The 22,590-nt window shown below is 42.0% G+C and overlaps 3 protein-coding genes across 3 annotated transcripts in view; 1 reads left to right on the top strand and 2 right to left on the bottom strand.

Annotated features, from left to right (window-relative positions):
• Window positions 1-8,321, bottom strand: part of slx4ip (SLX4 interacting protein) — a 32,157-nt gene extending 23,836 nt beyond the window's left edge. Inside the window, exons 1-2 of the mRNA XM_080868591.1 lie at window positions 8,056-8,321; window positions 7,798-7,878 (exon numbers count right to left, since the gene is read on the bottom strand). Of these exons, the coding sequence (XP_080724717.1) occupies window positions 7,798-7,878; window positions 8,056-8,175 (201 nt within the window). The 5' untranslated portion in view covers window positions 8,176-8,321. The remainder of the gene's footprint in view (window positions 1-7,797; window positions 7,879-8,055) is intronic.
• A 137-nt stretch (window positions 8,322-8,458) lies between these two features.
• On the top strand, window positions 8,459-11,293 carry mkks (MKKS centrosomal shuttling protein). Its single transcript, XM_080868590.1, has 4 exons — window positions 8,459-9,592; window positions 9,780-9,961; window positions 10,276-10,386; window positions 10,484-11,293. Exons 1-4 carry the CDS (start codon window positions 8,617-8,619, stop codon window positions 10,910-10,912), a joined length of 1,698 nt encoding a protein of 565 aa, XP_080724716.1. The 5' UTR covers window positions 8,459-8,616; the 3' UTR covers window positions 10,913-11,293.
• A 175-nt stretch (window positions 11,294-11,468) lies between these two features.
• On the bottom strand, window positions 11,469-20,746 carry srd5a2b (steroid-5-alpha-reductase, alpha polypeptide 2b). The gene is made up of 5 exons (XM_080868593.1): window positions 17,901-20,746; window positions 17,134-17,297; window positions 16,928-17,029; window positions 16,706-16,856; window positions 11,469-16,598 (listed from the first exon to the last, which is right to left on the bottom strand). Exons 1-5 carry the CDS (start codon window positions 18,170-18,172, stop codon window positions 16,532-16,534), a joined length of 756 nt encoding a protein of 251 aa, XP_080724719.1. The 5' UTR covers window positions 18,173-20,746; the 3' UTR covers window positions 11,469-16,531.
• Window positions 20,747-22,590: the final 1,844 nt, after the last annotated feature.

Raw genomic sequence — 22,590 nt, 5'->3', positions numbered from 1 at the left:
GCAGGCACATCCTCTGGGCTAGTGTTAAAGCATAGTATTATAGACAAGATGACTAAACTCTACAATCCAGCATGCTCTCAGCATGACGTGAGAGACCTCATCCCACAGGGGTATAACCGTCTACTAATGTTCTAACTCTGGACACAAATGTACACTTCCCACCTCCAAACTTTTTCCAGTTGTCGCTTTCTTTTGTTAGTTAAGATTAGCTTAGCTTGCTCATTAAAGTACTGCATTATTTCTCAACTGGTAAAAGTAAAGCTTGGCTGTGAACCTTTCATCAAATGTTATTAAAGGCTACATGTGAGCAAATCAGCCTGCCAAATACTCTGCATTATTTTCCCCTTGAGAGCATTATCCTCTCTCGTTCTTTCTGTATTATAATAACTGAAGTGAATCTGCTTTCTTATTTCCACAGCTAAACGAGTGCAGAGGGTGCCCCCACATGACTGATAAGTGAATCTTTCTAGTTGGTTTTAATCTCAGACATGTCTTGTAGTATTGAGTATGTGCAGCCCTACAGCATTAATGCATGCCAATTCATGTTAAAATGCAAGTCTAAATGTTAAAATACATTTACAAATGGAAAACTGTTTAAAAAATAAAAACAGAGTGTGCAAAAAATACTGAAAGGTTCTTATACAATAGCATGCATGCACAAAGAAATGAACCCCATGGACCAGAACGGAGCCCCATTTAATGCCCGCTCCTCATGTTTAAATTGTGTGCATGTTGCCTGTCAGTATCAGCTCGTCCCTAAAGATCAGCATTCTCTTCATCTTTTGACCTTTGTCTCACAGTTGCGCACCAATGACTGGTGGCCTCCTACAAATACCCATGTGTGGGAAAACCTAGCAACAGAGGGTCAGACCCTGTCAATCAAAACACAGAGACCAGCTAGTGGAGATGACACATGCAGACTGGATTTTTTGGTATACTGGTTCCCGACTTCTAAGACTTAACTCTTTTCACTGCGTACAAGTTACCAGATTATCCAGTCTAACCACCCTTTGATCCTTATGATCTTTAGTTTTTACTGACAATGTGCAAGACAAATGTTCAGTTGACACTTATCAACATTTTTGTGGCTACTGGACTTGTGCACTTTTTCTGTTTTCTCAAAATCTTACAATCATTGAATTAGATGGCTCAAAATCACACAATCTCATGTGTGCTGGCAGAGACTGAACCTGACCAGCGGTTATCTGCCTGCTCAGCTGTGTTGACATCAGAAAGGACAAAATATCATGCAAACTTTTTTGCAATCACAAAAAAGTGTGATGTCACATTAATTTGCTAAAAATATGCAATCAGTATAGGGTTCAGAGGGAGATCGTTATAGAAAAGCACAGCATTGTAAATCCCCTGACGTGGTTTCTGTGCTTCTGAGTGAGTGTCCTTTGGGCTGCAAGCCAGACAAGTATCAAGCTTTAGACTAACTTCTTTTTATCACATTAGAACAGCAGACAAGGCTCGACTGGGAATTGGAAGTTAATGATAAACACTGGTCTGCCCTTATACAAAAACAGCATGTGATTCTGCCAGATTCTCGGAAACGGGGGATTTTGTCAGGAATGCAAACTAATGCAATCACCCTAATGAGAAACCAATTAATTTGCCCAGCAAAAGTGCCAGTTTGGTAGAGAGACAAATTACCTGCAAAAGTATTGATATCTTGGCCAACGCTGTGCTGCTTGGGCACTACAGCTACTAGAGCTTTTTACAAGGGACATTTATGTTGAATATCGCAGACAAGACAAAATAGCAGCAGAATTTGGCATTTAATTTAATTTTGCACAAAGGCTCTGAGTACAATCACATCATGTGGCCTAAATTTGTCAACTCCCAGCACAAAGAGTGACCAGTGCATCTCTTGGCTGAACTATGCCACGAACCATAACCTTCGTGTATGTTTATTTATTGGTCTTTTTAAAGTGAGATCTTCGCAAGGAGTAGTATACTTTTTAGATGCAGCGATGAAACCACAAGTTTTCTCTCTCTCTCTCTTTTGTTTTTTAGAAAACACAGTAAAAAGGCAACAGAAAATTTTGCATCACCCCATCAGTAAAAACTCCATATTTTATTCTTTCTGTGACAGTTTCTACCATGTCATACTCAGGACCCTAAGGGTTTCATTAAATGTGACATATTCACTGAGAAACTGAAGAGCTATTTTACGTTGTGACACATTTAAGGAAATACTCAGAGCTTCTGCCACTGTTGTTGGAAAGGAACAGTTTGATAAAGGGCCAAGTTCAAGAGGAAGTTACTCTTTTCATACATACTAAAGTGGGCCAGCACCGCTTTGTTCTCTGCTTTGCTCGGGCTTTAGAGTTATGAACAGAGGCTGAAGGCTGAACGAGAGGCGGCAAGAAGCGCTACTTAATCCCAAATCCTTTATTGTGCCATCTTTTGTGGTCTGCTGTCACATATTGAATAGATAGGACCGAGTCTTCCTGCAGGCTAAGGCTCAGCTTCTCTATCCCAAGTCTCCCTGCTTCTGAACCGATAACTTGCGTGGGGGAAAAAAAAAGGTTAACCAAGAGAAATAAAATCCAAAAAAGCAGACACTAAACCTGCCCACAGCCCACAGCACAACACAAGAAAGGTCCTCTCTATTTTCTGCCTGTAAATAAACACATCCCGATGACTCTTTTACTTTCTCTCGTTTGCAGAGCTCTGGTCTATGTCACACTCAGTTCCCAAAACACTCGTTACCTTCCCTTATCTCTCTCCCAGACCCAGCTCTCCAAACCTCCTGCCTGCGCTGCTCAAACTTGGGCACGGAGCCCAGCTTCACCCGCCTCCCCACCTCGCTGCCCTTTGCCATTGCTATCGCAGTGTAAGAACCAGACCTTCTCAGACTGCACTTAGCTCAGAGGCTAACACTAACCAGCCGCAGATGTTTACATTGGGAGAGAAGGGGCAGCAGATGCGGTCTCACTCAATAAAACTTGCATCTATCCCAACTCTCCCTTTGTCTCTCTCTCTCTTTTTCTGACTCTTTCTGCAAGTCTGCAAAGCACCCTGGGGAACTCTTTAGATATGTGGGTGTGACAACTTTGGCTTTATTTTTCTCATTCCCAGCTCTCTTTCTTTGTGCTGTGAGTCACCTGGGTTTCCCCTTGTAAAAAAAAGCAAAAAACACACAAAAAAACTGTTTTCCAGTTTTTCAAACCACTGGCTACTTAACATTAACATTTGAAACTTGATTATTCCCAAATGCAAATGTTATTTACAAACAGTGCACCAAAGTGTTTTGTATGCAAGCCTCCCTTCACTCTGGATGAATGTTAGCACACCTGAGTTTCCTTTATTTGATGATAAAAAGAGACACAACCCAGGAGAGGAATTCCAGCAGCAAGAACAGACAAGAATATCTCCAGGTAACACTCGGCAAACAAAGTGTAGGCAGACACATCCCTGAGAAATTGGTAGATAGACAGAAATAGCAAGCTGAGAAGCATTTTGCCTCATTAGGAGATGTGATTTCTGTACTGCAATGTAGGCCAGTTTTGAGATGAAAGCGTTTTTTTCCTCTTTTTTTTTTATCCTTGTCACTTTCTCTTTTTGAAAATGGAAAGTGTCAAAAATGTTTCCAAGAAGAAAATGCAATAATTTTTGTTCAGAGCCGCGATGTGTGGTCTGTTATGAGCTCATCTCCAGACCAACAATAACACTAAACAGCACATAAACCTCTGACATTAAACTGCTCTGTGATAACTCAGATCTTTTATTCCTTAAAAAAACACTTTGGTCTGTCTCAACTTACTACATTAGATGGGTAAAAAGTTGGTGGTGTATGCTCTTAATAGAAGGCAGATTGCAGGGCTCTGTAGCAATAATGTCCTGGCAGACACAGCATGCACTTGAGTGGATCAGCCTTTTAGCCCACAGGGCCTTTTCGGGAGGTCTGAGAAGTGGCAGGTCACTATATGGTCTAAGCCTATTTAAGAAGGAGCATACCAACACCTCCTGCAGTTCCACAGACCACGGAGGGAGCTGCTTTGAAAACATCCCAGTAGAAAGGACCATAAAACACCCCGAACAACCTACTGAACATGGCCCAATGAATCCAAGAACATAAAAATCATAATTTCTCAGATAAACCTTATTCTCTGTGCAAGATGGCAAACACAATCAGCAACATCTGTGAAAACAGAAACCAGGAGATTTTTTTCTCTTTATTATTCTAAGAAGTTAATTCAGTCATTAAGAAAACATGGTGGCAGTGCTGTATGTCTTGTAAAAGAGAAGCCATAGGCAGAGCCTTGAATGCTATTGTTTGGTCTGATCCCTTCTAACATACTTGTTGCGGTTAGCTGGTTAAGCATGGTAGAGGCTGTGTGGATTTTCTCAGGCAGACTAACACAACAGTATCATTATGTGCCCAGTGGGAAGGAACCTTCCGTGAACCTCCAGCGTTTTTACTCTCCCACATCCAACCGAGGGGGGTGGTGGGGTAGCCTGTATGCAGGCATGCATATGAAACAAATAAAAGGGAATGAACGCAATATCTGGTCAGCTAGGCACACATGGCATTACGGAGGATGTGAGAGATCAGCGAAAATGTCTGCAGCCCCTCATCCAAAACTCTCAATAAATGAAACATCAACAAAAGAGAGACCAACGGCTTTCCCTGCACTTAACAAAAACATCTGATGTGCATTATTTCTGTCAGAGCAACAGACTGAGGATGAACAGCTCGGATTTTTCATAGAATGAGTTTCCTCTTCGCCGTATGGTTGTGCCCATTAACAAAAGGCTCTTGGGAAGGCATGAGATTCCCAAAAGGTGACCAGAAACTCCAACTTTTTCTAAAGAATGAACCACAACATGGTAACATGGTGTAACAGCAGCTGAAACATGCATCTGTAGTGCCCTCTTGTGGACAAATACAGTGCTACTTAGACGGGAAAAAAGAAAGAAAATCTTACATCAGAATTGGAATACAGCAAATGCTAGAAAAACAACCACATGCTGTATTGCTGGGTTGCATATTTTCCAGGGCTGCACGAGAGCTTTTCAAAGGTTTAGCACAGACCATAAAAACTCATGTCACTTGCTGGAAGTAGTTTGTGTAGCTGTTCTACTATTTGGACGTAGCACAAACACAGAGAGCTGTTTATCATGACGGCTAAAAACGTTTGAAAAGAAAGCATATTCATCTCGTCGCTTGGTACCTTGTGTGCATCTTACGTCAGAAAAATGCATTTTGTGGTGAGTGAAAAACACAAAACAGCTTCTTAGAAGCAAAATATTTCCCAAATACATATGGCAAGTACTTGTTGACAAGACGCTGAAATAAGCTATAAACAGCTTTATAGCCCTGAGCAAAGTTTACTGGGAAAGCTCTCAGCAAATGTACTTCAATTAGAGTTACAGACCCAATTCCAAAATATCTGGGACACTGTATAAAATGTTAATAAAAGCAGAATTCAATGATCTGCAATCTTATAATTCCCCATTTTATTTACAAGAGAACATGGAAAACATACCAAATGTTTAAACTTGAGAAAATTGTAGTACTATTTCAAGAAAAAAACAAAGTCATTTTGAATTTGATGGCAGCAACATGTTTACTACTGCGTAGCATGTCCTCTTCTTTCAATAACGTAAATATCTGTAAACTGAGGAGGTCAGATGCTGAGCTTTTAGGAGAGGAACATTATCCCATTCTTATCTGATACAGGATTCTAGTTGCTCAAAAGTCTTGCGTCTTCCTTTTTCTATTTTTCATTCTGTCAAATCTTTCTAACTGGTGAAAGGTTTGGAATACAGCCAGACCAGTTCAGCATTGAGACTCTTCTACTGTGAAGCCATGCTGTTGTAATAGATCCAGTACATGCTTTAGCATTGTATTGCTGAAATATGCAAGGCCTTCCCTGAAAAAATCATCATCTGGATGAGAGTGTATTCCAGATGTGTTAGCTGGCAAGCCCACAGACATTAATGCACCATCAGAGATGCAGGCTTTTAAAATGAGTGTTGATAAGAATTTCAAACTCTGTCTTTACCATACTATGTAAAGCACCTTGAGGTACAACTGCTGTTGCGCAGCTGAACATGGGAGCGCAATGTTCTTTAATTTAACAAATATATATTATCGCCTTCTTATTTCAGCTGATCTCTTTACGCGCTCCCACAACTAACCATCTGCCTACATCTCACCATATCCTTAGCATCTTTCTCTTTCACACCAACCATCTTCATGTCTTCCTTCACATTCATTCATCTTCTCTGTATATCTATTTTCATCCTGCCTGGGGGCTCCATAGCAAACATCATTTCCTCAACATATCCACTATCCATCATCTGCACACATGCACAGACTTGGCCCTCTGTGTCTCCAAACTACTCATCTCGAATTCTGTCCATCCTGATTAGTACCAATGTGAACTTCCTCAATTCTGCTACCTCCAGCTCCTCCTCCTGTCTTTTTGTCAATGCCATCTCCAAACCATACATCATAGCAGGTCTTACTACCATCTTGTAAACTTTCCATTTCAGTCTTGCTGCTATCCCTTTCCCACAAATCACCTCTGACCTGCTCCACTCTACCTGCACTTTCTTCTTCACCTCTCTTCTGCATTGTGCATTGCTTTGGATGGTTGTTCCCAGATATTTAAACTCATGTGCCTTCAGTACCTCTACTCCTTGCATCTTCACCCATCTCCCTCTTATTCACACACATGTATTCTTTCTTGGTTCTAATGAGTTTCATTCCTCTACTCTCCTGAACACACCTCCATCTCCCCAGGCTCCACCTGCTCCCTACTCTTACTAAAGATCACAGTCATCTGTGAAAATGACAGTTCACTGAGACTCCTGCCAGATCTCATTTCAGCTGTCCATCACAACAGCAAAAAGGATGGGCTCACGCAGAGCCTATCTGTCACTCATACTGCACACCTCACTATCATCTTGGTGTCCTCATATATGTTCTATACTACCCTCAAATACTTCTCTGCCACTTCTAACTTCCTCGTGCAATAACACAGTTCCTTCCTTGGCATCCTATCACATGCTTCCATCTCATATAGATATCTCTATGCCGCCAAAGGCAAGTCATTTGAACCAACTGCTTTTCCACTCTTCATCCTCTTGTAGCTTTTTCTTCAATGCAGTAATGCACCTGTAAGTTGGCAAACCAATTTACAGGTGCATTACTGCCACCTAGTGGACTGGAATGTGGACAGGAGACTAGCATCAATCATCTAATTCAAGATATTTAAATAGAAAATTGTTTAATTTCAGTAACAAATTCCTCAGTGTAAAACTGTAATTTCTGTCCTTCAACAAAGCCACTGATTCTCTTCTTTTTCACTCAAACTTAATGCAAAGGATTGGCACGTGTTCAACAGGTTTTGGTGGATTACATAAATGCAGAGACCTGTTCGGTGTTTGCCTGTTCTAGTGTATGGTTTAGCCTATATGTCCTATTGTCAACAAAATAATCAACATTTATTCCTTTGGGATCCTACCCTGCATTCTCTTCAAGCCTACATTGTTGTGTAGATTTCTTCCTGTGTCTGCAGTATCCCAGTAATTAAAACAGTACTGCTCATACTGCTACAAATATTCCGCAAATGAGTCTTACGATAATTTTAACTTCTTCACAGCCGCCCTCACTTCCTCTTTACTAATCATCTGTACTTCCTGATCTGTACTGTCCTCCATCCACACACCCTTCTCTACCTCGTTTTATTCATTCATCATCAACAAATATAATATACAGTATGTTAATTCAACGCAGCACCGCACGAATTCGTGTACTGGGTATATCGTTTCACTTACCTTAATGACAAGTTTGATAGGAGCCATTCTCATGAATTCAGTTAGCTTCACTAGAGTAAGTGCACGGTGGGCAGCTATTACCTGTATTTTTTGAAGACAACAGAGACAGATTTCTTTATTTGTTACGCTCGTACGACAAACGGCCACCGTCAACAATTACAAAAACATAACAAGTGTTATAATAAAGTAAAATAATAACATATAAGTTCGTTAGACATAAAACATATAAGTATATTAAAGTTAACCAGAACTTCATACCGCCAACAGTTTTGAATGATTCTTCAACAGCCGGGCGACCGGAGATGACGTCACCTTCAATTTGTAGTCCAATAACTGAGCGCATTGTGCGTGGGACGTTTCACTGTATGCCTTTTGCATAAAAAAATAATAATAGAGATAGACAACTACTCTTCTACATAAAGACTCGTAAATTCGCTTTTAGTTGGTTTATTCCTTATGAAAAGCCGGTACTAGAGGCAAGCGACGGTTTCTCGAGTAGGACCGCAGCTTGGCCAAGCGCTGTGTTGCTACCATGGAAACGAGTTGTGTCTGTACAACGCCTTTGTCAATCTCTCAAACTACACACTGTCAAATTACATCTAAATATGTATGGCATCAAATGTTAGACCCTACAATAAGGTAGTGGTGGTTTTGGTTGGATTTAATAAATTAATCTGCAACTGTTCCCCGTTCTTTTAAAACACAATTTGGTCAGGCAATGCTACGAGCATCACTATTCTATCATTGCTAACACTTATCACTGCCGATTTGCCGTATGTTGGTACTGTCTACCTTAACAATGTTAAATGTGCTTCGGTCATGTCTCGACTCAGCAAGAAATCTCCATCTGTTTGCACTGATATGCCACTGGACAACACTGATATTTGCAGCAAGCTTCACCTGCTGAAACAGATACTAACGTCTTGTTTCGGTCCCACAGGTAGACTGAAACAAGTTCACAACAACATTGGAGGACACGTCGTGACCACCTCTGCCTCCTCGGTTCTTCTTTCATCCGTTTCCTCCTCGCAGCCTTTTATCAATCTCATAAAAACCTCCATCCTCAACCACGTCTCTCGCTTCAGCGACTGCGGTTTGTTTGCAGCTGTCTTATGCCTTTCTCTTATTGAACAAATCAAAAAGTCTGCTCTCAGGGAAAGCGTGGCTATCAGAGTGAACAACTACCTGCTCGCTCTGTGTACCAGCTACCTTCAACGAGAAGACTGTGGTTGTAGAGTGAAGCTCGACTTCTGCAGCACTCAGAACTTGATCACGTTAGCTCGCAGTGTTATCTCCAGCAAACCCGCATGTGTACTAACAGAGCCCGAGACGCTTCACATTAGCAAACTGGCTGTGCAAGCTTTTTTGCTCACCGTTCCCTGCAGCAGTCCAGGTATAGTCAGTTTTGGCAGAATAGTGACTGTTCCTGTAGAAGGTCATTCTGTGCTAAGCTCTGAAGTGCTTCCAGGTTTATTGGTGGAGATGCCTGATGGCCTGAGTGAGGAAGACAAACCTTTAAATCCCCTCAGTGTTGTGCTTTTCAGTGCGTCTCTTGCTGGGGACATTTCTGAACTAGGAGATGGAGTAATTGAGGCCCACCCGGATGTAGACACAGACTCACAGATCCTGGGTCAACTTCTGGAGCTTGGCAGACAGGTGATTAATGATGAAGTGAAGCTCTTCATGTGCCAGAAGGTCATCCACCCAGTTTTGCAGCAATATCTCAGGAGTCATGGTGTCATAGTGGTAGAGAGACTGGGAATTGCTCTTATGGAGCCACTTACTCAGCTGACAGGTGGGCTGCAAAATCATGCCATACATACAAGCACCAGTTAAACACCAATAGCTTTATTTGTTTTTCAATTCAGCTCACTGCACTACTGTAATAATCTATCTACTGTCCGAGTGGAATATACTTGTGTTGTATTTATGGTGGGGGTTTTTTTGTTTGTTTTGTTTTTTTGCATACCTTTTACAAATAGGGGCTCAACCTGTGGCCACATTACATACCACAATCCCACCCAAGACCTACGGGAAGGCGAGGGATCTCTGTATAAAGCACTTTGGATCCAAGACAATGCTGCATTTATTCCCTCTTGGGGAGTCTGCGATCTGCACAATGATCCTCTGCCACAGGAACCAGACCATGTTAAATGAGCTGAAGGTAAGATAAAGTGGGTGTTAAAGCTGTACTGTTGGCTTCTGGAGTTAATGATGGATGGAGAGACATATTGCCTGAAACAACGTAGATTCCACTCATAAGACTCCCTATCGCTAAGATTTACAATTCCTGCTGTATGTTAGTTCAATAAATAAGAAGTCAGTAATGGATTTTCCCACAAAGTAAATGTTTTAGTGTTCGTCCATTGAGAGATCAAATTTCTTCAGAAAATATACGTTTTTAACACAGTCATGGAATACCCATTATTGTCATGTAAATGTGACAAAGGGGTCACTTCTGATGTGTTTGTGCTAAAGGTGGTGTGCCAGACGGCAGAACATGTACTGAGGCTCACTCTAAGGGAACCATTTGCCTTGGTTGGGGGTGGCTGTACTGAGACAAACTTGGCTGCTTATGTTAGACACAAGGTGAGATCCAGTATTTGGTCTTCACTTACCCCAGTTTTATTGATTTCACGTGTCTTTCACAATGACATGCCTTCATGATGCCATATTTTTTTCTTAGAGCAAGAGTGAGGTACCAGAGACTGCATCGGTATTAATGTGCTCACAGACAGAGTACCTTCTTGGTGTGGAGCTATTCTGCTGTGCTCTGGAGTCTGCAGCTCGAGCGCTGGAGCACGATGGTGGGAGTTCTTTAATTGATCTGACTCATGCTCATCGCTGGATGCTCCCTGCAGATGCCATCAAAGAAACCATGGAGGAAAGTTTGGGCTTCTGTGGCTGCGGTTTGGTACAAAGTAGCCCAAGTAAGAAGTGGACTTATCTAAACACTAAATATTCAGATTTCTGTCCATCACCGGTGTTTAGAGACACTCGTGTGCAGCCACGTGTACTAGACTCCTTCACAGCTAAACTCAGCGCATTGCAAGTTGCTGTGGAAACTGCTAATCTTGCTCTGGATGTTAAATATATAATTCAAGATATGAATTAGCGGAACAGATTTTTTTGTGTAGTGTGGAATTCTGGTTTGTGGGTTTAAAATGGGGACTGAATGCTGCCTTTTTGGTTTCAAATTTAAAAAAAAAGAGCTTAGACAGTAGGGAGTCCTTTTGCATATCATTTAAAAACCCATGCTGGCACTGGGGTACATTAGTACATGGGTAACTTATATCTGTGAAGGTAGCATTAATGTTTAACTATGCTGAAAACGCATCTGATGTGTATGGGGAAAGGAATCATGCTGGGCATTTATAGTAATTTGGACTGGGTAATGTGTTAGCAATAAAGAGATACCATGTTGTTGGATGGAAATGAAAATTATCAACTTGCAGAGGGCTGAATTCAAAGACACCCCATAAATAAAAATGAAACATTGATACTTCAGGCTAGTCCATTTTGCAGAAATGTCATTAAAGCAACTCAAAATACTAGTAAGTAGTTTGTGTGGCCCCCACATGCATGCCTGACAACGTCTGCATATGCCCTTAATGAGATGACGGATGGTGTCCTGGGGTGGATCTCCTCGCAGATCTGGAGCAGGGCATCATTGAGCTCCTGTCATTAGAGGTGTTCCCAGAGGTGTTCTATTGGATTTAAGTCAGGCAAGCGTGGGTGCCAGTCAGCAACATCAGTTACTTTGTTCTCTAGGAACTCTGTCATAAAACGCTGTGTGGCAAAACAAAACAGGAGCACCAGGAGTCCAAAAACAACACGTGCACAGAAAACACCGGCGCACAAAGAACAGTTCAATAGTAAGTCAGGGGGCCGACCCGGAGGTCGCCGGCACAAAAGTTCATAAGTCAAACGGTCGGGGGCGACCAGGCGGGTGGCACAGGTGACAGAGCCGGGCTCACCAGAACCCCCAGCGGACGAGGCGGGTGGCGGCGTGGGAGCCACGGAGTGCTGGATGGACTCATCCGAGCTTCCAGCAGGAGCCGGTGTAGAACCAGAGGGCATTGGGACCCCTGGCTGAATGTTAAGCTGACCAGAAGACTGAACTGCTACAGGGGACTGGGCTAGTGGTTCAGGTGCAAGCTGAGCTACTGGAGACATGGGGAGCTGAGCTACTAATGGTGGTGAAGTAGATGACTGCACGGGAGACAGAACTGACGGCGTCTGCACTGGCACAGGGGACTGAACTAATGTCTGTAGTAACGGTGGTGGTGAGAGTGGAGTGGGTGGTGGAGTTGATGACTTCACAGGAGAATGAACTAGGGGTGACTGCACAGGAAACTGAGCTAGAGGTAGTAGTGACGGTTGGGGAGAAAGTGGAGCTGGTGGTTGAGTGGATGACTGTGCTAAGGGAGACTGCACTGGGGACAGCTGAGCTGCAGGAAACTGAACCGGGAACTGCAGTGACGGTTGTGGTGGAGGTGTAACGAGTGGAGGAGTGGCTGAATTGGCTGCGGGCCGGGCGGCTAACGGCTCAGCTACAGAGTGCATTAATGGCAGGGCTATAGGTTGAATGACTGACTGAGTAGCAGCCTGACTGGCTGAGTGTAGTGAAGTGCTACGGGGAACTGAACTGGTGGCGACGCAAGAGACTGAGCTCGGAACTGACTAGGCACATGAGCAATGGACTGAATGGGTAATTGAGCTATGGATTGTGTCCTTGGGCAAGACACTTCACCCGTTGCCTACTGGTGGTGGTCAGAGGGCCCGGTGGCGCCAGTGTCCGGCAGCCTCGCCTCTGTCAGTGCGCCCCAGGGTGGCTGTGGCTACAATGTAGCTTGCCATCACCAGTGTGTGAATGTGTGTGTGAATGGGTGGATGACTGGTTATGTAAAGCGCTTTGGGGTCCTTAGGGACTAGTAAAGCGCTATATAAATACAGGCCAGGCCATTTACAAGTGGCCGAACTAAAGGTTGAATTGAACAATGAATAGCAGACTGGCCTAAAGGCAATGTAGGAGGCTGGAGTGATAGCTGAGGTGAGAATGGAGCTTCAGTAGGCCAGGCAGCTAAGTGAGCTTCACTTTGGGCTAGAGCAGTCTCGGGAAAAACAGTCTTGGAGGTATTTATTTCCTGCTCTGAGTAAGCCAAGAAACCGTCAATAGTCACAGGCTGAGTGGATTCTGTTGTCTCCAGGGGTCCAGATTCAGATGAAATTACAAACTCAGCTTCTGGGGAAGCCTTGGAGAGCGTAGCAGTCTCAGGAATTGCCATAGAATCTGTCCTTGTGGGCGCAAACCTAGAGCTCTTTCGCAGTGCTCGTTATTTTGTCTTCAGGCTCAACGGAAACACACAAACCCCCCGGGGACCTGAAAAATGCAGCTTTTGGAAAAACAGTCTCGGGATTAATAATCTGATTTAACAACCCCCTTGCGCTTTAATGGCCGCTGCTGCATTGCAGAGAGCTCCATCTGCTGCTGCAGCGCTGGTGGCTTCGGTGCTGAATACCGGGAGCGGGCGAGAATAGCTAACTCTCGGGCTTGCAGTACCTCCCGGGCCTCGCGCACCATGTTTATTGAGTCCATAAATCCTCCGAGTTGACCAAAGTGGGGGTTCCTCTCGAGGATGGCTTCAATGGCTTTGATTCCTACAGTCACAGCCCGAACATCATCAGTGTGGGAAATCCGCTCTACCAGACCTTGGATGCGGGCCAAATCAATTTCCCGGGCGGAGCCTGCTGAGTCCATGTCTGGTCGCGTCGTTCTGTCATAAAACGCTGTGTGGCAGGCAAGAGATGGGGACTCAAAATGCAGGACTCACAGACTCGAGGGATGAACTCAAAACCACAGCTTTATCTGCTGGTCACAGAAAAACGAGCATACAAAGTAAACTAAACTGGGGACTAACACACTAAACTCACAGGGAGATCCACACGGCATGAGGGGCGACACTGACTAAGAGAAACACAGGGTTTAAATACATTGGGAAGTAACGAGGGGAATGAGACACAGAAGGAGAGCACAGCTGGGGGAAATCAGAACTGACGAGACAAGGAAGCGTAACCTGAACACATTCACATAAGACACGGACCTTCAAAGTAAAACAGGAAGTAAGACACAGAGACGCGAACTTGACACGGTGGAGACAGCAACTAAGAAACACAGAGACGTAAACCTAAGGCAGAGGGCTCTAAGAACCGAAAGCCACAGAGGGAAACTCAAACATGCAGACACAGACTTACACAGAACAGAGGGGACACAGAGAAACATGAAGGACAAGGGATCAAAACTAGAAACCATAGAATAACTCACACAAGTACAATAATACAAAAAATCACAAAGAATTAACATGCTGGGTCAGGAGACCGAGTACCCTGACACTCTCCTTACTCTCACCACATGAGGCTGGGCATTGTTATCCATCAGGAGGAACCCAGGACTCACTGCACCAGCATAGGTTCTGACAGTGGGTCCATGGGGTTCATTCTGGTACCAATGGCAGTCATGGTGTAGTTGGCTAGCCTGTAAAGGTCTGTGTACCCCTCAGTGGATATGCCTCTCCAGACCATCACTCACCCACCCACCCACATGTTAAAGGCAGCATTACATTCTCCACGGCTTCTCCAGACCCTTTCACATCTGTCATATGTGCTCAGGGTGAACCTGTTCTCATCTGTGAAAAGCACAGGTCACTAGTGGTGGACCTGTCAATTCTGGTTTTCTATGGCAAATGCTAATCTGCTCCACGGTGCCAGGCAGTGAGCACAGGGCCCACTAGAGGACATCAGGCCCTTAGACCACCCTCATGAGTGTCCTGCTGGAGGTCATTTTGTAGCTCTGACAGTGATCATCCTGTTCCTCCTTGCACAAAGGAGCAGATACCGGTCCTGCTGATGTGTTAAGGACCTTTTACATGCACAGCTGTCCAGCTCTCCCAGAGCCTGTCCCCTGGAATCTCCTCCGTGCTCTTGAGACCGTGATGGGAAACCCAGCAAACCTTCTGGTATCAGGTATTGCCTCGTGCTACCAGTAGTGACTCTGACTCTAAGCCAAATGCAAAACAGAAAAGGCGAAAATGTCAGTGTCCTCCACGTGTAAAACCATTCCTGTTTTGGGGCTCGTCTCATTGTTGCCCATCTAGTGCACCTGTCGTTAATATCATTAACATCAAAGAGGAAACTGATGAAGAAACTGATTAACAACCCCCTCTGCTACTGAACTGACCAGCTCAATATCCCAGACGATTCACTGACTTGATGCTGTATTCTGATTTTAAAAAGTGTAACTTTAAAGTTTGGGGGGGTTTTTTGGAGCCTTGTAGTTAGGTCCATTAGTTTTTGTAATGCTTCCTCTGTAAACCAACGAAGTAGATTTTTAATCAAATGTGACAGATGTGCATATATTCAGCTTTAATTCAAGAGGTTATATATATACTTATATAAATTTTTAATTATAAAGATTGTTTTTAAAACTTGGATAAAAATTCTTTGTAGCCAGTGTAGTCAATGGCTGCTTGAAGTCTAGAGCCTATGGACAAAGCCTTTCGAAAGTTGGGATAGTCTTTGAATTTGAACCGTGGCTCACAAACAGTCTTAGGCAACATCAATAGTCTCCCAGGCCTTCAGTGCAGCCAGTTCCTGCATGTTTGTGGGACTTTCTGCCTTCAGTCTTGTCTTCAGTAACTGAAAAGCACGCTTTGTTGGGTTGAGATCAAGTCACTGACTTGCCCATTGAAGAATATCCCATGTCTTTGCCTTGAGAAACTCTTGTCTTTCTTTGGCAGTAGCCTCTGGGTTATTTTCCATTTGCACTGCGAAAGGGTCTCCTATCAGTTTTGCAACATCTGGCTGAGTTGGAGCAGAGAGTATTGGCCTGTACGCTTCACAGTTCATCCTGCTACTTCATTAAATACTAGTGGCACATTTCCACTGGTGGAGAAGTTGTTTTTCTTAATCAAAGAAGGAATTTGCCATCACATACTGTAATTGCCTTCTGTGGGCTTTTCATTTTGCTGGTACATTCTTAAACAGAGAGGTTTGTTTTTAATTTATACTTTCCTTTTTTCAGCCTCATGACGGCCTCACTTGCATCAACATGTCTTTAGACCTCATGTTAAGTTCCAATGTAAAATTCAACAACTGGATCGACTCCAAATCTCTATCTCATTTGTCACAGAATAATGACAGAACTGGTCTAACTTGGCCAATTGAAACCGGCTGTCTGTTAAGTTTCCAGTTACTTTCACAACAACTGAAAATGGTGGGCTATGGTCCTATTGCTGTTACACCATTTGAGTTGAAACTAACATCTTTTTGTTTAGTTTTAATCCCACTGTGATGGTCTACGGACACAAAATTACAAAAGCTGTGAAATTGTCCCAAAAATTATGGCACCAGCAGTTTTGAAGCAAGATTGGTAAAATTGGTAATCAGTGGATTCTTACATTTGATTTAATTTCAAACAGCATTCCTGACTTTTGGAAACTCGGTTGTATGAGTATCAGTAATAAACAAGACAAATACATTTATTAATACATCATGCATAAATTTCACAAGCTGCAAATACTATTGATACACTTCACCTTGTTACCTTCTTAAATACAAACACTAACTAAACCAAGCTAACTAGACTATTCCACGTTAAGGCCTCACTAATAACAATGTTGTATAACATGTTATAGACCACGGTAAACAGTTTTTTGCAATACATGAATGTTTTCCCTCAGAAGATAAAAGGAACTAAAGCCTTTCGAAACTTGGGATAGTCTTTGAATTTCTCAAGATAAAACCTGCAACAGAAGAAACAACAACGGTTTAGAAACAGCATGTGGGTAAAATCCTTAGTTGAGGGGTTAGTATTTGTGTCAGGACTCCTTCACATCAATATCTTAGGCACCTGTGATGGTAGTAGGCTCTTGGTCCAATGAAGCAGAGGGTAAACAGAGCGAATGAGAGTGCTGGAAAAGACCAGGTGGCTACAGCGTATCCAAACCACTCCACAATCTCCCCTAAGTAGTTGGCACCAGACACATATTCAAACAGACCTCCTGCAGGAGATTAAGTAGACTGCAGGTTAATACAAGCACAGTGGGAGTTTGGTCACTAATCTGTCTCTTACCAGTAGGAATCTTGTATATTACTTCCTTTGGTTTCCTCAAGTTGCATAGAATAAAGTCGCTGTGAATATTAATGGCCATGCCGATGTAAAACAGCAGTAAACCTGAAAACAACAACAACAAAAAAAGAATTCTCAGTATATGAGACATAAAAAAAAGCACAATTAGATTCTGACTTTCACATCCAAAGAGTAAATATTCCACTTACCAATTTTAAAGCAATAGCCCGTAAACCACTCATCATCAAACTGGGCACAATGCAGCAGGTAGTGTCCTTGCAGGAAACCATTTAGAGAGCAGAACAAACCCGCTGTCACCATCACACTCAGCGGGAAAGGCTTTCCTTTCATCAATAGCGAGTACACAAATGTTCTATGATTGGGGAACAAAATGGTAGATGCAGCAGGGGTGGCAAAAGACGGGGATAATGGTACATTTTTTCCATGCTGGTAGATGCAGAAAAAGCTGTGTTTTTACAATCCACTGGAAGCACACTGTATAAATGATTTGGCATTAAGGTGAAAACTAAAATGGTGCCACTAAGCTCCACTCTTCATGGGAGGTTAGGAAAGCATTCCTCAGAGTGTTGTTTTGAATTATAGCAGCAGGAAAAATCCTTTTCAAACCTCCTTTTGTTTTTTTCTTTTGCTTTTTAGGTCCCCATCTGAAATTTTGTCTCTTGCTTTCACTAAATGTCTCAATACGTAATGTACATCCAGCAGCTAAAAGATGATTACGCCACGTCTTTGTTGTTTTATGTAAAATAGAAAAGACAAACTGTTAGAGAGGAGGGATTTTAACTTTCCTTTTTTTAAATAACATCAAAGTTGATCACTTATGTTGGAAAGATTAAATAGGAATATTGTAAATAGGAATACATGTATTCACGACTGTTTACTGTCGTGAATACATGTTCCCTGTTCCCTTCACATGCATAGCAAATGGCACAAAGCTGACTTGTTTTTCTGCTTTTACCTTTGAAAGTAGTGCACGCAAAAGGTCGCTAGCAGCAGGTACTTCCCCATAATTGTGGATTTGTGCGTGATGAGCATTAAAAGTAGAGGGATGATGAAAGCCGGCATCTCCTGAAGTAACCAGGCTAGTTTAGCAGGAACCATTCTAGCAGGAGGGCATGCCATGTAGCGTCCATAGGAGCTCTGTGACTTCCTGTGATAAACCAGGTGCCAAACTCCTGCCAGAATAAGTCCACAGCTGAGAAAGCTCACCAAGTCCTGATGGCAGTGCATCCTAGCAAGTGTTCGCCTCAGCCGGTAAAAATTGCTGTGACCGTTTCCACTCGCGAACTAAGCATATGTATGAAGCTCAATGGATGTAAACCGCCTTGCAGACTCCTCCCAAAATAAAGAAAGAGGTGTGTGTGTTCATCAGGCTGTTGACAGGTTGAGCTTTCAGAGCATAGGTACAAACATTGCTAGAGGCAATGTCTCGATTAGCCTTCTCTGTCTTGGAAGACATTTTGATGTTAAACTGTCACATTTCCAAAAGAGTCACCACAAGTTTGAGTATGAGAGGTAACCAAAGTGCTCAAAACCACCACTGCTTACAGATGTACATGGCAATCCCTGAAGTGCACTTCAGTTATGTTGCTCTTTTTGTATTTCCAAGTGATATGTAAAAGGCATGAGGGTAAATGTTCAGAGTCCTGTAGCTTTAGAGTAAGAGTTTCTCTCCTACTAAATACCACCAAGAGGGTACAGCTGGCACAGGAGGACTGACTGAAGTCATCAAAAATTTATAGCAAAGTCAAAGTCCAGATTATAATCCTGATTATAGATTATATAAATGTACCTAGCTTCAGAGTTCAGTGATCAGATGATATATATGATATGCATTTGCACAAAAAGTTCATTTTTTTGGTATGTTCAACTCGGTATGAATATAGTACTGAAATTAATCATTTGAAGTATTCAGCCTCAATAAAACCATGACAAGCACACAGCTAGGTCACTGTTACAGAACATCAGAACCTGTTCTTTCAGATCAGGAAATGTAGAAATGTAGCAAATGTAGAAATTTGATACATTTCCCTCATTTTCACATGGATTCTAAATACATGTGAAAATGAGGGAAACATAAAAATTCAGCACTCTGTGCAACACCATTTAACTTGTATTGTCTTTGATGTTCATTCCCCAGTAAACATACTGTGTAAAAGTATCAAACCACCCCTCATTTCTTTAACCTTTGCTAGGAAAATGGGAAATAGGTGCAGCAATGAACTGAAAGGTGCAAGCATACATGGAAATGCCGTTTATATCTCTGTCAAATTTTCTTGTCATTTCTTTAAGTAGTCTTCAAGAAGAGTTCTCCAAGCTTCTTTCATATATTCAACCAAAGAAATGTGAAAGAATTATGTGTATTTGTGACAGGCCGCTGGCAACAAAGTGCCTATGTTGCCTGTTTTATGTCTATTTAATAATAAGTCAGTATTAAGTGGCTTAACAAAACAAAGTTCCTCTGAAAAAGATCAGGTACAAGGACTGCACTTAAAATGAATGAAAAAGCAGCCAATGTCAGCCAAAGAAAAACTCCAAAAGACCTTCGGAGAGCTTGAGGAACTTTTGCACTAAAAATAACAAAGTCTGCCTCCTTGAAAGCAAAATAAACTTCACATAAAAAAGTAAGGAAAGGGCATTAAGGGGATACAATTGGGCTGAGAAGCAAAGTTGAGTATGTGGGTTGAGCCCATAAAATTCTTGCTAAATTTTTTTGTTGATGCCAAACAGCTTATTCTGCTATTCACTCTTTTTTTGGTGTTATTTCTTCAGACTTCAGTGATCCAGTCCAATAAACGACATCAAACAAGAGTCAATAGCAGAATAAGCTGTTTGACATTGGCAGAGATGATTTGGCAAGTTTTTCATGTGCACAACCCGCAAATGCATCTCCACGAATGTGGGACCATTTAAGGGGAAATAAACAGGCTTTTGAACGGTACAAGATTTATTGCCCAGAAGCAAGGTTACAACAAAGAAATAATCAACCAACCAAGTTAATTAAAAAGTGAAGGGTAACTAAAGACTTAGCATTGGTGGTTAGAATTCTTGTTAACTTCAACTTGTACTATGACTCCTTCTACAACTGATCAAATGCTTCTGGTGGGAAAATGGCATGAGTAAGGAACCAGCAGCAGCTATCTAGCATCCGAGTTCATTAGTCAAGTCACAGCTACAGCACTTATATAGACACATTTTCTTTAAAAAAAAAAGGAAATTTGAGTTCAGTGGTCAAATATGTAAAAAAACTAGTAGAAATATGTACTATAAAGCAAGGTAGACTTAAAAAGCAACACAATCTGTAGTAGTTTTGTGCAAATACACACAAGCACAATCGGCTGCCTTTTTAATAGGTACATTTTGGAAACCTTATAGTGTAGTAAAACTGCTCCAGAATGTGTCCTTCCTATTTGAAAAAGAACTTAATGATCAATTGGTGCTGAAAGAGTTTCAGATTAGTGTTTGTAATATTCTGTCCACCATCTCTCCATTAGTAAGAATGGGCTAAATAACAAATAATTCTCAGTATAACAGTACAATTTAACACCAACTCAAACTATAGCCTTGAAAATGACCACAAAGTGGAATCGGTTCCTATCTGAAACAAAAACTTGACTATTGAAGTCCTCACATATTTTACCTCCCAAAATAAACACACTAGTGTTGTCATGCAACCTGCCTCCCCCTGTTGGTGACATTGGCCTTAAAATTGCTTCATGACTGATGTAGTTTGCACAGGATGTCTATTATAGAAGCTGCACTGTAAACCTATTGTTCGCTTATGTCTGTTAGTTGGTAAACTGGGGTGAAAATTAGTGTTTGGTATTGAAAAACATAATTGGTTTCAATGTAGTCAGTGACTGAGAAGTTACATGGATGTATGAGATCAGTGCGTTTTCTGTGATTGTAAAAACCGGAAGAACGAGACACCAGAGCAGACAAGCTTTTCAGTACATTTTACTCATTTTGTTACATGAATCCTCGGCCTCATCTGAAGAGCCTTTTGGGATGCTTTACCAGTGGAACCTGAGATCAAAAAAACTCCATTAAGGGAGTAGTTAAGTAGTATATTTTTAGGTCTGTGACGTGTAAGTTCCAATTCTCAAACCAAGAAAAGAAAACAAAAAACAAAACAAGAAATACAAAAAACATTTCTAAAAGACAAACAAATATTCATATAACAGAAAATGAACAGTGTTGAGGTTTAGCCTTTGTCTCTCTCTACAGGAATGAGGTGATTAGCAGAAAGAGGAATACCACTCCCTGCTGGAGAAAGGAGATAACAGTTGGTGCCATTTTAGACCAACGGATGACGGGGGGACAGGTAGAATATTCCTGGTGTGTCGGGCGAGCTGGAGACACCGTCGGGCAATAGGCAAAGGGGAGGGTACACGTGAGAAAAAACAAAACTCAAGTACACATTCTAAAATAAGACTAAAAGTGAGAATATGCTTTATATGTATATGTGCAACAGTGATAAAAGGCACAATAGCACAGTGTGTCATGCTTTACTAGTTTCCCTTAAATTAGCAATAGAGGTCAAGCCATTCTGGGATTTCATCTTTCAGTCTGTGCCCACTTCATTCGAACAGATGCTGTAGTTTAATGCTGAGTGTGGTGCCTCTTTTGGTGCCAAGAGGGGAGGGGCTAATGTTAGAGGACTGCTTTGCTTAAATAGGAATATTCAACTTTAGCAGCAAAAGTCAGAGAAAAGTGACGTTCCAATCTTAAACAACAGGACAGCAGACATTTGTGTGCCTATTATCGTTACTGGTACTAAAAGCCTAAACTGCTACTAAAAATCACTGGGGGGGGGGGGGGGGGGGTCTGCATGTAGCATTCTTTTGGAAACTGAATTATTTCAGGCAGCAACTATTTCGCTTGTTAGTAAATAAAATATTTGTGCTTGACACTTCCGATAAATCCAAAACGTAGCAGGGAGCAACACCGGGTAGATTGTTAAAACTACCAGGAAAGCATTTGTGCTGATATTAATACTCGAGCCATCTTTAATTGCCTTGTGCACAGTACTTGCCTAAGAGACACTTGCACTGTCTCATTAGTAATTCTGAAATGAATTCTCCAAACTGTAAACCAAATATAAGGATGAAAACTTACATTTTTCCAATAAATTTTGGCATTCCTCAATCAAAAAAAATCCAGATAAGGTTTACCACGCATTGCACTGGGGAGAGGTACAGATCTTATTTAAGCAAGTCATTGTGGTCTTCAGTGCTTTGCCTGTTGTTTAGACAAAAAGAAATGTTGCTGAATGTGTAACAAAACTGTCTTTCTCCTATTCTGACAGTTCAGTAACTACAGAAAGTCGGGGTGGAGTTGTAAACGGAGACTGGACGTCTCATAGATGGAGTCACGCACACAATATCCACCGTTGATTGTATTTCTACATAACTGCAGTTTGGCTCTAGCATGCTAGAAAGCATGGGATTGTAGTCAGGAAGCGGTGTTTGTATACACTAGTTTACTGGGCAAACTGGCTGATGGCTTTAGAGCTCAAGTGACGACTCGGCTTTTGTTCAAACCTACACACTAATTGAGTAAATATCATCACATCTAAAACTACTAAATAAGGAAAACAAAAAGGAATAAAATATGATTAAAATATTGTGTTTAATAAACTAAAAGGA

Source organism: Rhamphochromis sp. 'chilingali' (genome assembly GCF_963969265.1).
Source record: "Rhamphochromis sp. 'chilingali' genome assembly, chromosome: 20".
NCBI lineage: Eukaryota > Metazoa > Chordata > Actinopteri > Cichliformes > Cichlidae > Rhamphochromis > Rhamphochromis sp. 'chilingali'.
The sequence above is the reverse complement of the archived record's forward strand: the minus strand, read 5'-3'. Positions and strand labels throughout refer to the sequence as shown.

What these genes read in the sequence shown, in the direction of transcription:
- mkks (XM_080868590.1), top strand. Translation starts at nt 8,617, where the DNA reads ATGTCTCGACTCAGCAAGAAATCTCCATCTGTTTGCACTGATATGCCA. An exon ending in GCCACTTACTCAGCTGACAG is followed by an intron (nt 9,593 to 9,779) that starts GTGGGCTGCAAA and finishes TTTTACAAATAG; the next exon opens with GGGCTCAACCTGTGGCCACA. An exon ending in CCATGTTAAATGAGCTGAAG is followed by an intron (nt 9,962 to 10,275) that starts GTAAGATAAAGT and finishes TTTGTGCTAAAG; the next exon opens with GTGGTGTGCCAGACGGCAGA.
- srd5a2b (XM_080868593.1), bottom strand. Translation starts at nt 18,172, where the DNA reads ATGCACTGCCATCAGGACTTGGTGAGCTTTCTCAGCTGTGGACTTATT. An exon ending in AATATACAAGATTCCTACTG is followed by an intron (nt 16,857 to 16,927) that starts GTAAGAGACAGA and finishes AATCTCCTGCAG; the next exon opens with GAGGTCTGTTTGAATATGTG. An exon ending in AGAGCCTACTACCATCACAG is followed by an intron (nt 16,599 to 16,705) that starts GTGCCTAAGATA and finishes CTTCTGTTGCAG; the next exon opens with GTTTTATCTTGAGAAATTCA.